The sequence below is a fragment of the Sitophilus oryzae genome, unplaced genomic scaffold, assembly GCF_002938485.1.
Source record: "Sitophilus oryzae breed Bouriz unplaced genomic scaffold, Soryzae_2.0 scaffold_395_pilon_pilon, whole genome shotgun sequence".
Classification (NCBI taxonomy): Eukaryota; Metazoa; Arthropoda; class Insecta; order Coleoptera; family Curculionidae; genus Sitophilus; species Sitophilus oryzae.
Genome location: NW_022146968.1, coordinates 2,096,710 through 2,110,338, shown reverse-complemented (window position 1 = coordinate 2,110,338; position 13,629 = coordinate 2,096,710). Strand labels below are relative to the sequence as shown.

Below are 13,629 nucleotides of genomic sequence, written 5' to 3'. Positions count from 1 at the left end.
GAATTTTCTTCCAGTGGAAAACATCCAGACATTTTCAACTAAACACTTTTGCGACTAGTTCATTATTAGAACAGAATTGGGTATTATGCCTCTATCAAGACATATTATAAAACAAAAAGTGTGAATATTATCTATTTGTAAAATATTAGGTTGGACCTATTCCACGGAAGACCAGCTTATTAGCTTAACTTTTTACTAATATCCAAATTTGATTATCTAAGATGTTACTAGTATCTTGTATAAAAACTTTTTATCAATCAAACCACAAAAATTTTAAACTTCAACAGTAATTAAGATAAATTAATATTTTTATAATTAATAAATTATTATTTTTATTTAAAAATAAATCAATATGCTTTACTAAGTAAATGTTAATTTATAGCAAAATCGTATTAAAACCAAAAATATTTATTTTTACTTCTTTAATTTATATTCGTTATTTTATTACTATGCATTTATAATATTTTTCATTTACGGCTTTGTTTACAGTAACAAGCATAAGAGCATTTTAGCAAATTAAATTTGTGCCCAATAGCACTTAAATTTACAAAACTAATGGAGCACTAAAATAGAGCAAATTATATTCCTTTATTATAACTTTTGGAGGATCTATGGCCGCAACTATTTCCGTTCGTTGTTATATTACTCATACGCAAATTATATTTGGATATGAATTTACGGTCAAAAGCCTGTTCACAATTTATTTTATGTCCCATTTTAATGTAAAATACGTACCTGAAGTTAAATTTAATTAAGTTATATGTCATTTTACTACTCTGAATTGTGTTGAGAAAATATAATTAAAATTTTAAATTATAACTTAATTTTATAGTTTGTATAACGAAATACATAATGGTATTTTAAATTTTTAATTTTAATATTTGATTATATTCATAAGTTCTAAAATAATAATAAAATAATGGTAATACCATTTCGATTTCACTCATTGACAGGTTTTTATTAATAGAATTTTAAATAACGTTTTGCTGTTTTAAAATGTAATAGAAGTACAAAATTTATTTTGGTCAATTCTACGGAAAGGGTGATAATAGTTATCGGAAAATTTGATACTTTAAGAAGAGTAAAAAATATGACGTTAATGGAAATTAATAATAACCATCTGTCAAAGAATGATGCACCCCCTAGCGGACATTTTTCGAACTTGAAATGAATTTCCATCAATTTCTCTTGACTGATTTGACTGCAAAATAGATATTAATAATTTGGCACAATTTCAGTTAAATTTTAAAGACGATCTGAATAAAATTAATAAATATGCTCTGGATCATAATTTAAATTTAAATGCCGGTAAATCTTGTGTTATAGTATTTGTTAGTGATATAAACAAAATTACAAATACGGCTGGTAACATGAATATCCATATAGATGAAGTTGTGATACCTATTGTTAAAGAGACTAAAAATCTTGGAGTCTATTTTGATGCGAAGCTTTCTTTTCAGGTACATATAACTACTAAATTAAAGCCTGCTTATGTACGTTTCAAGAATTTTTCGTCTCTTAAGAAATATATACCATCAAAGACTAAGTATCAGTTATGTGACACACTTATTTTATCTTTATTTGATTACGGCGATGTTGTTTATGGTACATCCATAATTGGGGCTAGATTCTCTAGAAAAATTCAAATACTTCAAAACTCGTGTCTACGGTTTTCTTTTAACATTCCTTTTAGAGATCATGTAACGCCACATCTTAAAAATTTATTTATTTTATCCATGACTAACAGACGACAATTTCATTTAATGACATTCATTTATAGAATTTTAACTACAGAGCTATTTGTTCCCATTTTCACTTCGTTTGCCTACGTTGCTCATTCGACTAGGCAAGTGCATTATATTTTAAAATTCCTCAACACCGAACAGCTAACTTCCAAAAATGTTTCAGTTTCATAGCGCCACATTTGTGGCATAATATTTCTAATAACTTTAAATTTCAATCCTTTATATTATAAAAAACAAATCAAAAATCGTTTACTGAATTCGTAAAAATTATAATTTCTATGACTGATTGTGAGGTTCTTGTTCTTCTCATATGCCCGTCATTGGTTGCTGTTCCGGATATTACACTGTTTCGTTATGCCTCTCTGCTTATCTCTGCTCATCCCTGATAAAATTATATTTTCACTTTTTTTTAATCTAATCTCTGTTTATTTTTATAATCTAATTTATTTTATTTTGCTTTTAGGGTCGCACCACTCTGGCGCTTTGTGTCTTTGTATCGGTTTTTTAATCGCGGTGCGATCCCTTTAGACACACGTTTATTAAGAATAATTATTAATCTGTAAAACTTAATGGGGTCTAATAAAAAAAATTGAATTTGAATTTGATTTACTTATTACAATTTTTTCCCAAGTTATACGATTAGTAATTTCTGAGATACAGCCGGCGTCCATTCTTAGTTGGGCACCCGGTGCTAGAATTTATTTATTACTTTAGCCCTTTCATAGACAACTGTTAGTTTGATATTGATAGAAAATTCTTCCCACAAAAATATATTATATGATTGATATAATCAAAAAAAAAACAATTTTACCCACAAAGGTGTCTGGGTTGTATATTCATGCCCTCTGGTCATATACAAACAAATGCAGACCATTTCTTCCTATCTCCTGACAATTGTTTTGCTCTTGCTTCTTTCTTTGTAAAATATTTTCTACTATTTTGTTCCAGATGTCTTATGCTCTGCCTCTATATCTCTTACCTCGAGTCCTTGCTTCCCATATTTTCTGCACTGGAATGTGCTTGTTCTTCATTTGTAAGTGTCCCCACTAACTCAATTGTCGTTCTATAAATCCTTACATTGATTTGATTTGTAAATTTTCTGTAATATCGTTTCTTATTCTGCCCTTTCGTGTCACACATCTGACACTTCTAAGGTAGTTCATTTCAATCGCGTGTATCTTGCTTCTTTGACTCTGATTTAGTACCCAAGATTCGCTTCATAAGTCAGTATTGCTCTATATATTGTTTTAAAACTGCTATCTTGGTTTGACGATATTGATCCACCAAAAGGTGTTTTCAGTAAATTGCTTGAAAGTAATAACAAGCTTAATTTATATCTGTTATATTAAAATTTTTAATTTTATTAATTAATTTTATAGACCTATAAATATAAATTATTATTAGTTCACGATATATTAAGACACCAGTTAAACTTGGTAATTTATAACAAATAAAATGAGTACGTAATAAAATCTCTATATTGGTGGATATAGTATGAGGAAAATGCAGTATATTAAATTTTATATAGGTAATATTATTTTGATTTTCTCTAATGTATGGCTATTAGTTATTTTATGTTTAGTTTTATTAACCGCAACAAATTAAATTTGGACATAAATTTAGTGCTATAGAATCCAGCTGAATATAATTACTTTTTGAATATGGAATTGATTATGAACGTGAATGCAATATTTAGGTATATTAAAACATTCCTCTTATTTTCTTTGTTTCAATATACCTATTATTTTTTTAGCAACTCTTTTCAGTCCGTGCAATTTTTTAGTGAAAAATATCAATGAATACAAATATTTTATTTAAACAAAAATTGGCATTTTAGTGTAAATGTGTATTAATAAATCTAAAAATATATATAAAACATACACAAAAATATAATAAAATCTTATAATGATAAAAATCCATATAAAAATACTATACTATCGAAAAAACGGCGTCTGAGTTGGTTTGGAAATAAAGGTGCTTTTATTTTACAAACAAAATTACTTGACAACATTTATTTTCGATTATACGGTATATTACATGGAATAAAATGTTTCATAGAATACCTACTGTCGGTCTCGTCCAAACTAGTGACATCATTGTCAGTTTCCTCATAAACTGAGCTGGAGTTTTTACTTTTGCTAAAATTTGTCACGCGTTTGGCCTTAGCTTGGCTCTTTTCAATTTAGAAAAAGAAAAAAAAATAGAAAAAAATAATTCTAAAAAAAAAGTTATATAGTTAGCGATAAAAAAAATAAATATTTGTGGAATTTGTAGGGGTCTGGTCATGAACAAATTTATGCCCTAGCTCAGAAAACTCGGAGAGTAGGGGCAGGTTAAGAGCGCCACTGACTTTGGACGGAGAAAAGTCAGAAATCCGCCAAGATGTATTTAGGGCCTTACAAGCTCCACAAATAGATAAATAAAAAAATAAATAAATAAACAAAAAAAAGTCAAGATCTTAGAGAATTATGTCGACATAGGGCCAAAGGAAATATAAAAATAATAAAGCAACTGATTAGTTTCAGTACCCTTTTAGTTTACCCTCTATTGAAATATAAAAGGTTAATAATAGGAAACAATAAATAGAAAATACCAAATAGCAAATAATAAACTAAATAAATCAATAAAAAAAAATTGTGCACTAAGAAAAATATATCACAATACGCCAGTAGCAAAATTACGTAAATACCTAGGTACCTTTCGTGATCACGCAAGATTTACAAAAAAAAAATATATGTATAAATCAGCGCAACTAGATTCAGATAATATATCAAATTAATCAACAAAGTAATAAATGAAATAAATAATAACAAGGTAATTCATTAATATTAATAATTAATAATATCATTATTAAATAAATAAAGTAATGAACTAATAGTTACAAAAAAAAGAAATTCAGATATCGATTAAAAAAAAATGAATAGATTTAAATATAGACAAAAAGAAACTATGTCAGCAGTATTAAATTTACAAAAAAAAAAATAAATAGAGAAAAAAAAAATGAAATATTATTTTATCAACAGAATTGTGTATGTGAAAATTTATTCTAATTATATTATAATGTTAAGAAAAAAAATTATCTACGGTCAGTATTTGTAGGCACCATCAAAATTTAAATCGTGAAATAGAAAAAAATAAAAATTGAATTGTACGATAGCAAATAGTTGAGAATCTTCTAAATTAACATCTGACTTGGGCAGACACCGTCGGCTGTCGACTGTCAACCGTGGACTGTCAACTCCTCCAGAAAAGTAAAATGGATATCAGCAAAAAAACTGCTCCAACAAAAAAAAAACTGGCTCAGAGAAAAGTCTTCAACACAGAAGAAAAAAACTGCTTCGGCCCAGACAAAAAAACCCTACGGAGAAATAATATTATAGTTTCTCCATAGTACGAGATACCATAAAAAAATAGTTTTTTTAAGAAGAAAAAAAAAGTGGAAAGAAATGTATTAATTAAAAAAAAAATAGGCTTTACCTGCTAACTCAGGGTTTTCTACGAATCCTCAGATGGTTAATATTAGTTCTTCCCCTGGATGGAATGGGATGCTCAATAAAAAAAAGGCGGGCTGCTTGGTTGACCCACGTCAGCTTTTTGAGGTGAAAATCCCGTCACCGGTAAATTGTAGCACCGTCCAAAAAAACAAAAGGTAAGATAGGGTGCTGCAGTAGTTTTTGAGGCACACTCGAAAATCCCCACAAGGGTAAAAATCAAAAAAACTTGACAAAAATACCGAGAGGCCTCTGTACCTCACACTAGCCAAACCAAACCAAACCAAACCAAGATAGTTCCAAGAAAAACGAAAACCTTTTTTGCCACAAAGAAATAGCCAGATAAAAACACAAGACACGAGCCCTTGATAAAATATGGATTGCCAACCATAAGCTGAATATAGACATGAAGAAAAAAGTTATATGTTAAAAGAAAATAAAGTTAATATCAATAATTTATATAATTAATAGAATAAATAAAGTTAACGAGATTAATGAAAGTTATATAGAAATTTGCTTATTAAAACATTCAAAAATTAATTAATAACAACCATCTAGAAATATTGCGCATGACTCACTTGCCGGATCGATATGATATCTTTACTAAGACAATTATGCTTAGAAAATTTTACTTAAAAAATTAAAATAGAGCAACATAAACTTAATGAGTTTAACTAAGTGACAATAGGCTCAATAATTACTGTTGATTAAATAAAATACAAAAATATATAATCAGTTTATTAAAGTAAATTTTGGGTTGCCTATAGTTAATGTTAATAAAAATATAAATAAATATTTGACGGTTCAGTTCAAAAATTTCTAACCTACGTATTTAGTAAATAAAAAAAATTAACGGCGGAAAGAATTATTTTATCTATTTCGGCTAAAATAAATATTAAATTGTATTAAATCGAACTAGTATTGTGCTGCAAAAAAAAAGTGTTATCAAATGTGAAATATGTTTAGTTAAAAATAAGGATGGAATAATTACTTTTGTTGACATGTAAGTACGATTTATTTATTTTTGGTTTACTGCATTGAACTGATCGATATTTCAGACTAATAATAATATCAACTAGCGTTAAATTATTGAGAAAAATAAATAAAATAGCCTACTGAAATTTTGGCATGTTACACAGTGCTTCCTGTGATTTGAGCAATGCTCGTTCTGAGTCTTATTCAAAGACATAGCTGTCGCTGCTTTAACATTGTTTTGTATGTATGTCTGTTGATGAATATTTTCAGTCGTAGATTCAAGTACAGTGATATTGATATACATTGATTTAGCAAAATGTGAATTGACAAAAATATTGGGCAATTGTAGCATTCCACATAATAGCTAGTACTCAAATAAATAATAAATACAGGATAAGGCAATAGGGCGTTGGGCATCTGTAGCTCCTTTAATAAAAAAATTTAGGCATTTTCTGTGTGCAGATCTAAAGTATGTATTTGGTTGTATTTCAGGAAAATATTTTAACTTCTACATGGTGTCTCACAAAAGTGGAAGTGGATCATGATTATTTTTTTTAAATGAAACAGCCATCACCTTTACATAATTCCAAAATATTATTAAATGTGTTTTAATAGTTTCAGAGATATTAATAAATAAACAAAAAAATATTTTTTCAGCCTTTCAAAAAAAATATTAAAAATACAAGAAATTTCCTGAAATCAAAACTATACTAGGTACTTCGCTACTACAAGAGAAATCTACAAAATAAAATAGTTATTTTTGTAAACACTGCCGCGTTAATTCAACCAAAGGAATAATATACTAGATATATTATTCCTTTGTTAGATGGAAAATTACAAAATGAACATTTTTTGTATTTAAAGTATTTTAAAATTTTTAACGGTTTTGCGGATAGTCGTAATATTTACATTACATATGAGGTTTTCAACAGTAATTTTTAACAAAGCCACCGTAAATCATCAGTAATGATTTGGGTCTGAAATTTTCTGGTTGAAAGGCATATGTAATAAAAATGCGAATATTTGCAACACCGCTAAACATTTTAAAATACTTCAAATGCAAAAAATGTTTATTTTTAAATTCTCCATCTGACAAAGATACAATATACAGGATGTTTTTGGTTTGGTTTGGAAAAAAAACGAAGAAAAATTATTTTATATTTTAGAAATTTTGGTATAGAATTTTGAACACCCTGTGTGGTTTAAGATTTCGATATTTATAGCAAAGTAAATACAGACCTGTAGTAAATACTTAGTATAGTTGATTTCAGGATATTTCTGGTATTTTTAATAATTCTTTAAAAATAGCTGAAAAAATATATTTTTTTATTTACTGACATTAAGTGCCAGTTCACAAGTACATCCATTATTGCTAGATATATTTATTTACAAGGTATTACTTTATGTACATTTAAAAAATTATTTGCGACTTTTGAAAAAAAAATCTATTCTGATTAAAATGACTTTTTGTGCCTCACCTGTGTCACTAGTACAGCCTTGCCACAAAAGTATAATTTTTAGTCCGAATAAAATTAGATGCTGTTCTGTAGATTTTAACTTTATATTTTATTTATTTTATTTTTATAAAATTTATGTCCCAAATATTCCAATATTTTATAAAGGATGACATTATTTTATAAATAAAGGATGATATTATACTGTATATTATTATACTATAAGTGTGGTATATTTATGCTCTAAATTATTTTTTTAACGCAAAAATATTTATAGTAAAAAAGTGTCATATTTCCTTTTTTGAACAAATTTTCATTTCAGTAAATTTAGTTTAAGGTTTTTGATTATTTTTTTCACTGTTTAGATGATATTTTTAATGAAAAACAACAATTAATACAAATAATTTATTTAAAAAAATATTCCTTTGGCATTTCAATATAAATATACACTAGTACTACATGTATTTATAAAAGTGTTATATACAAAACTTACATAAAGATTGATATAAAAATACCTTTTGTATAATATAATATTTAAAAAAGTTTTCTTAGTTAAAACTATCATTCTCATCCAAATTAGTGACATCGATGTCAGCTTCCTCACAACTTGAGCTGGAACCCTTACTGTTCTTCCTGTGACTCGAGCAGCTTCTTAAACAGTTGCATTTTGTTGCGGGTAGACCTCCTAGTGCAGTAGGTAAGTCTTCTTTCTTGTATTTAACTCTTCTATTCTGGAACCAAATCTTAACTTGCTTCTCAGACAATTGAAGGCACGTGGCGATTTCAATCCTTCTTAATCTTGAAAGGTACATATTAGCGGAGAATTCTCGTTCAAGTTCTAACAGTTGCGTCGAAGTAAATGCTGTTCTAATTCTTTTACTCGAAGAATCTCTCAATGACAGTTTATCGTGAGTCGATTTTCCGGGGGTAGACGGTGGACTTGGTGTAGAATCTCGACTGTGGGTAGGAGATGTTTTCAATGTAGGCGACGAATGACCACTTCCTGGATGAACTGGACTTGAAGTCAGAGATGGAGGCGATAATGGTTGGTGCAATATCGGAGGAACAATCCGGGGAATCGAAGGCACTGGTCGCAAAGGCACTTTATGTTGATTTATCTGCTGCATCTGCATCAAATGCTGTTGTTGTTGCTGAGCCAAACTCAATGAAAATAAGTAACTGTTTATGTAGTTGGAAGAGTATGGAAGCATCGGTCTTGGATCACTAACGCACTGAGGAAATTGCGGGATATATTTCGTCGACATTTCTTTTCCTGTGTTTCCCAAAAGGGAATCCATTAAAAAACTTCTCGACATACTGTTATTACGACTTTCCATATCACTCTTAAATAAAATAAATTAAACCAAATAATACGAGCTGCTAACTCACACGACAACACCTCAGTCAGTACTGGAAGTTTTTCTAGGGGTTGAAAATATATATGCCCCCTCTTCAAAAGCTCACCCTCGTGGGCCTTTGTTATTAGCTCCGCCCTGTACAGCCCTTTTAAATGTACCTACGGCCCTAAACTCATCTGGTAAACAAATTGCATGGTCATTGGGTTCAGAAGCGCAAATATTGGCCGGTGATGGGATGGTTTCAGTTTTGGAGGGGACGGAGTTAATATCCTAAAGCGGTTATAAGGCTTGTTGTTCCTTTTTTTGTTAGACAGAAACTAGAATTATTGTATAATTATTAAAATTTGATTGACTATCAATTCCGACAATGTTTTAGCTATTATTACTGGTTAATTTATTCATATTTTTATTCAAAATAAAATTAAAAGTATTGATAATTAGAAAAGTATTTGTTGATTATCTCCGAGCTTTTTCTAATGGTTAAATTATTATATTCCTACGAACGATCTACTGTGTTTTCAATATAATAGACTTAGCTATTTAAACATGAGGAGATACACTATGCAAGGGTAAATGTCTTGTTTAATCTAAATGTTATTTCTTGGTAAAACAATTGCTAACATTTAAAGATTTACTGAAAAGCTGGTTTTCATTAGATTCTAAACCCAGTTGGATTTTAAAGAAGTAACTATTTTTATGTAGCGCAATTCCCAGCTGTTCCCTAATAACGAGTAGGTGTAAATTAGTAGAATAGGTAAACTCCAAAAATTTTGTTTTGATTTTTTTTAAATTTAATTATTTGATATTAAATTAATACTTTTGGTAATTTTATCTCTGTTTATATTAAGAATTAAATCTCTTAGGGACCGTACATATTAACTAACGGACTACAAGAAGAAGATTAAATGAAGCAAATCTTATATCAAGAAGGCCTGCCTCGGGACCAAAACTTACTAGACGTGTTGACTAGGCTCAAAAGCAAAGGCATGGTCTTAATGTAAACATTCCAAAAAATTGTTAGTGCCTTCTTTAAAACCGAATATTTCAAAAAATAAAGCTAATGAGATGAACCAAAAAACAAACCATCGAGAAAGGATGTATCTAGATGATAAAATTATTTTTAAATTTCTTGCTGTTTTAACATATTTCACAGGGTGTTTCAAACTTTCACAAAAATATCAACATTTTGTTTTTCCTGGAATAATTAACAGAGGGGGAGTTTCATTTTTAATTTAAAAAAAGATACTAAAAAGTCAAATAATTTGGCAACACACTGCTTAAAAAATCATCAAAATCGGTCCATTAAAATAAAATATATTAACGTTTAAAATACATCAAAGTTTTAAGGTGCCCATTTTTCGTGCCGGTGAATGTATTTCAAAAACTATACATTTTAGTCATATACTTTTCTAATAAAACAAACTTTTATTTTCTTACTAGAATCCAAAAATCAATTAATATATAGGGTGTTTGTTCCATTACTAAAATATAACTTTCATGTATAACTTTTTCTTGGGGACACCCTGTAGAACTCTACATAATTTTAGAAAATGCTTTAAATTTACCTACATAAGCTCACAAAATTTCACTTTAATAGAAACATTTGTTCTCCTTGCAAAAACCGCGTCGTATATGACGCGACACCCTGTATAATTCGATTTCAATCAAAATTTCAGTGATTAGAATATAAGCAGAATACGTATAGCTTATGCATTAGATTTATTTATTTCAATAAATTTACTAAGAAAAAAAAATAAAAAAATCAAAATATTAAGAAGGAAAAAATTAAGAATTTAGTAAAAATACTAAAATAAAAAATTAAAAGCAACGAAAAAAAATTGGTAAACATTTTAGTATTTTATCTATAAAATACAATAGAGAAGGTTTCACATTAATACATTCACAGTAAATGAATTCCGAAGTAAAAGTCTCGGGACACTCCACTATATTATAAAGTAAAAAAATACCATATAATATCTAGTTTTGACTCATTCTGTATCTCAATTTTTAGTATAATTACTTTTGAAAAGAACATTATAAAACTTTTAAATCGGATTAAAAAAGCGATTTTATAAATATCGAAGGGGTAGGTATATATTTTCAGAAAATTTAGTCCAAAAACACCATTCTGTATAGATTATGATATGACATTATGGGATTTTTGAATTTGTTTAGTTTAGTTGATTTGAGATTCGATAATTTAGGATTACTATCATTGTTTATATTTAGGTACTTCTACAATGAGAAACAGCTGTCATTGGTTAAAAATTACCAAAAAAAAATCACCTAGCTGGCTAATAGCTCACATAAAATTAAATAGGACAGAACCAATATTCCAGATATAGATTTTCAAAATTCGATTAATAAAACCAGTTTTTATCCATTTTTATCTTTAAACATCAATTATTAAATTAATTTTAATTTTACACTTCAATAAATAGGGTACTGGAACCAGTCTCGGACATGGAACCAATAATGGACACTTAACATTTCTATGTCTATTATTAAGCAAGTATGCCTTCTAATGAGTTCTATAAATCAGGAAAATTCTTCTTGCATTGCTCTAAGTTGTATTTTCATTGTCACATTTTATGATAGATGTCGCCTGTGACATGACAAGCAACGTTAATAAATCAGTACCCGGATTGGCGCCATTTCAGTGAATTTGTTAGTGCTCAACTTTAAAGCAACAGTCGGTTTTCTTAAGGCCTTGCTGTCATCATAATACATTTTTTATAAGTTTGGAAGTTTCATCTGGTAGTTAAGGTATGTATTTAATGCTAGATTAGGTTATTTTAATAGCAATTCGTGGTTTAGTAGTTATAGGTTAGGTGTTCAATACTGGATCATGTAATTGTTCTGGAACCCCTAAATGGACAGGGTGTCCATTTAAGGAAAAATACGGTTTTTTAATATATACTGACTAATGAACTAAAAAAATTCATAGTTATCTACGTTAATGTAAGTTTCACGCTTATATGATGACCGGATCCAGTATTAGACAGGGTGTCCAACTTAGGACATGCTCATATGTCCATTATCGGGTTAAATGTTTTTATGCTTTTTTTCAGATTGTTCAGATTATAAAATGATAAAGAAGCCGTTTAAGAGGTATACTCCTGAACAAATGGCACAAGCCCTGGAAGCTGCCAAACTTGGCATGCCAGTTGCAACTGCTAGTAAAAGATGGTGCCGCGTATTATATTAAGAAATAAACTAAAAGGCATTAGCCCGGAAGTCTGCAACATGGGGCCTCCTACAGTTCTCTCAGATGAAGAAGAAAATCGCATCGTCACCTGGATTGTTGATATTGCTAGAGCTGGATTTCCAGTAACAAGACAATCGTTAATTGATACTGTTGCAAAATTAATAAAAGAACTTAATCGCAAAACTCCATTCCCTGATGGTATTCCCGGTAAGAAATGGTTTAAATCTTTCCTAAAAAGGCATCCTAATATATCTTTAAAAACACCTGAGAAACTTACTGGCTACAGAAGTCAATTAACTGAAATAGATATACGTAACTGGTTTGCGGAAGTTTCAAACTATTTTGAGGAAAATAACTATACAGAAATTTTAGAAAATGGATATCGCATCTTCAATGCTGATGAGACGGCTATTGCATTATGTCCTAAAACGGGAAAGGTGTTGGCGCCAAAAGGGGTTAAAAACATTTATGATGTATCCAAAACCTCGGAAAAGGATAGCCTGACAGTTTTACTGTCAGTTGCAGCCTCTGGCAAAATGGCACCACCGATGGTGGTATATCCTTATAAAAGAGTTCCTTCAGATATAGCGACTAATTTCCCAAAAACTTGGGGGTTAGGAAAGTCCGATTCTGGATGGATGACTGGTGAGGTTTTTTTTGAATATATGGCAAATATATTTGAGCCCTGGCTAACAGAAAACAATATAGAACGCCCAGTTATATTTTTTGTGGATGGGCACAGATCCCATTTAACGTTACACTTGAGTCTCTTTCAGCGGGAAAAACAAATTATTTTAGTAGCATTCTATCCGAATGCTACTCATATTCTGCAGCCTCTAGACGTGTCAGTATTTCATCCATTAAAATGCAAATGGAAAACATATGTCAGAAAGTGGTTAACAGAGCACAAAAACCAACAAATAATGAGACAGGACGTTGCCCCTATTCTAGAAAATATTCTAAAGGATTCAATATTACCAGAGATTATTACAAGTGTTTTTCGAGTGTGTGGACTATTCCCATTTGATCCCAATAATGTGGACTATTCAAAAATTATACAAAGACCAACAGAAAGCAATAACAAAGAAGACGGTAAAACATCTAATAAGAAGAATCATTCAGTTCAAGAAATAAAAAATTGTTTAAGCATTCTAGAAGCCAATATTCCGCTTCATATACTTAAAGCGATAAAATCAAATTCTGGGGATGAATGGAAGGGACCTGAATCATCAAAGGATTTGTACGCTCTTTGGAAAAAAATATTAAAGCTGACAAGTAAATCAGTGCCAATTGAAATTGAAAATATATCTGTAGACACAGAAGAAAATATTAAAGCGCCGGTTGATGTTCCGCAAGAAGATCAGGACGGACAATTACAACAAAATGATGAAGCCCAAG

At 29.5% G+C, this 13,629-nt stretch overlaps 1 protein-coding gene across 1 annotated transcript; it reads right to left on the bottom strand.

Annotated features, from left to right (window-relative positions):
* Positions 1–8,213: 8,213 nt before the first annotated feature.
* LOC115885519 (GS homeobox 1-like) lies at positions 8,214–8,981 on the bottom strand. The gene has a single exon (XM_030904470.1). It carries the CDS (start codon positions 8,979–8,981, stop codon positions 8,214–8,216), a length of 768 nt encoding a protein of 255 aa, XP_030760330.1.
* Positions 8,982–13,629: the final 4,648 nt, after the last annotated feature.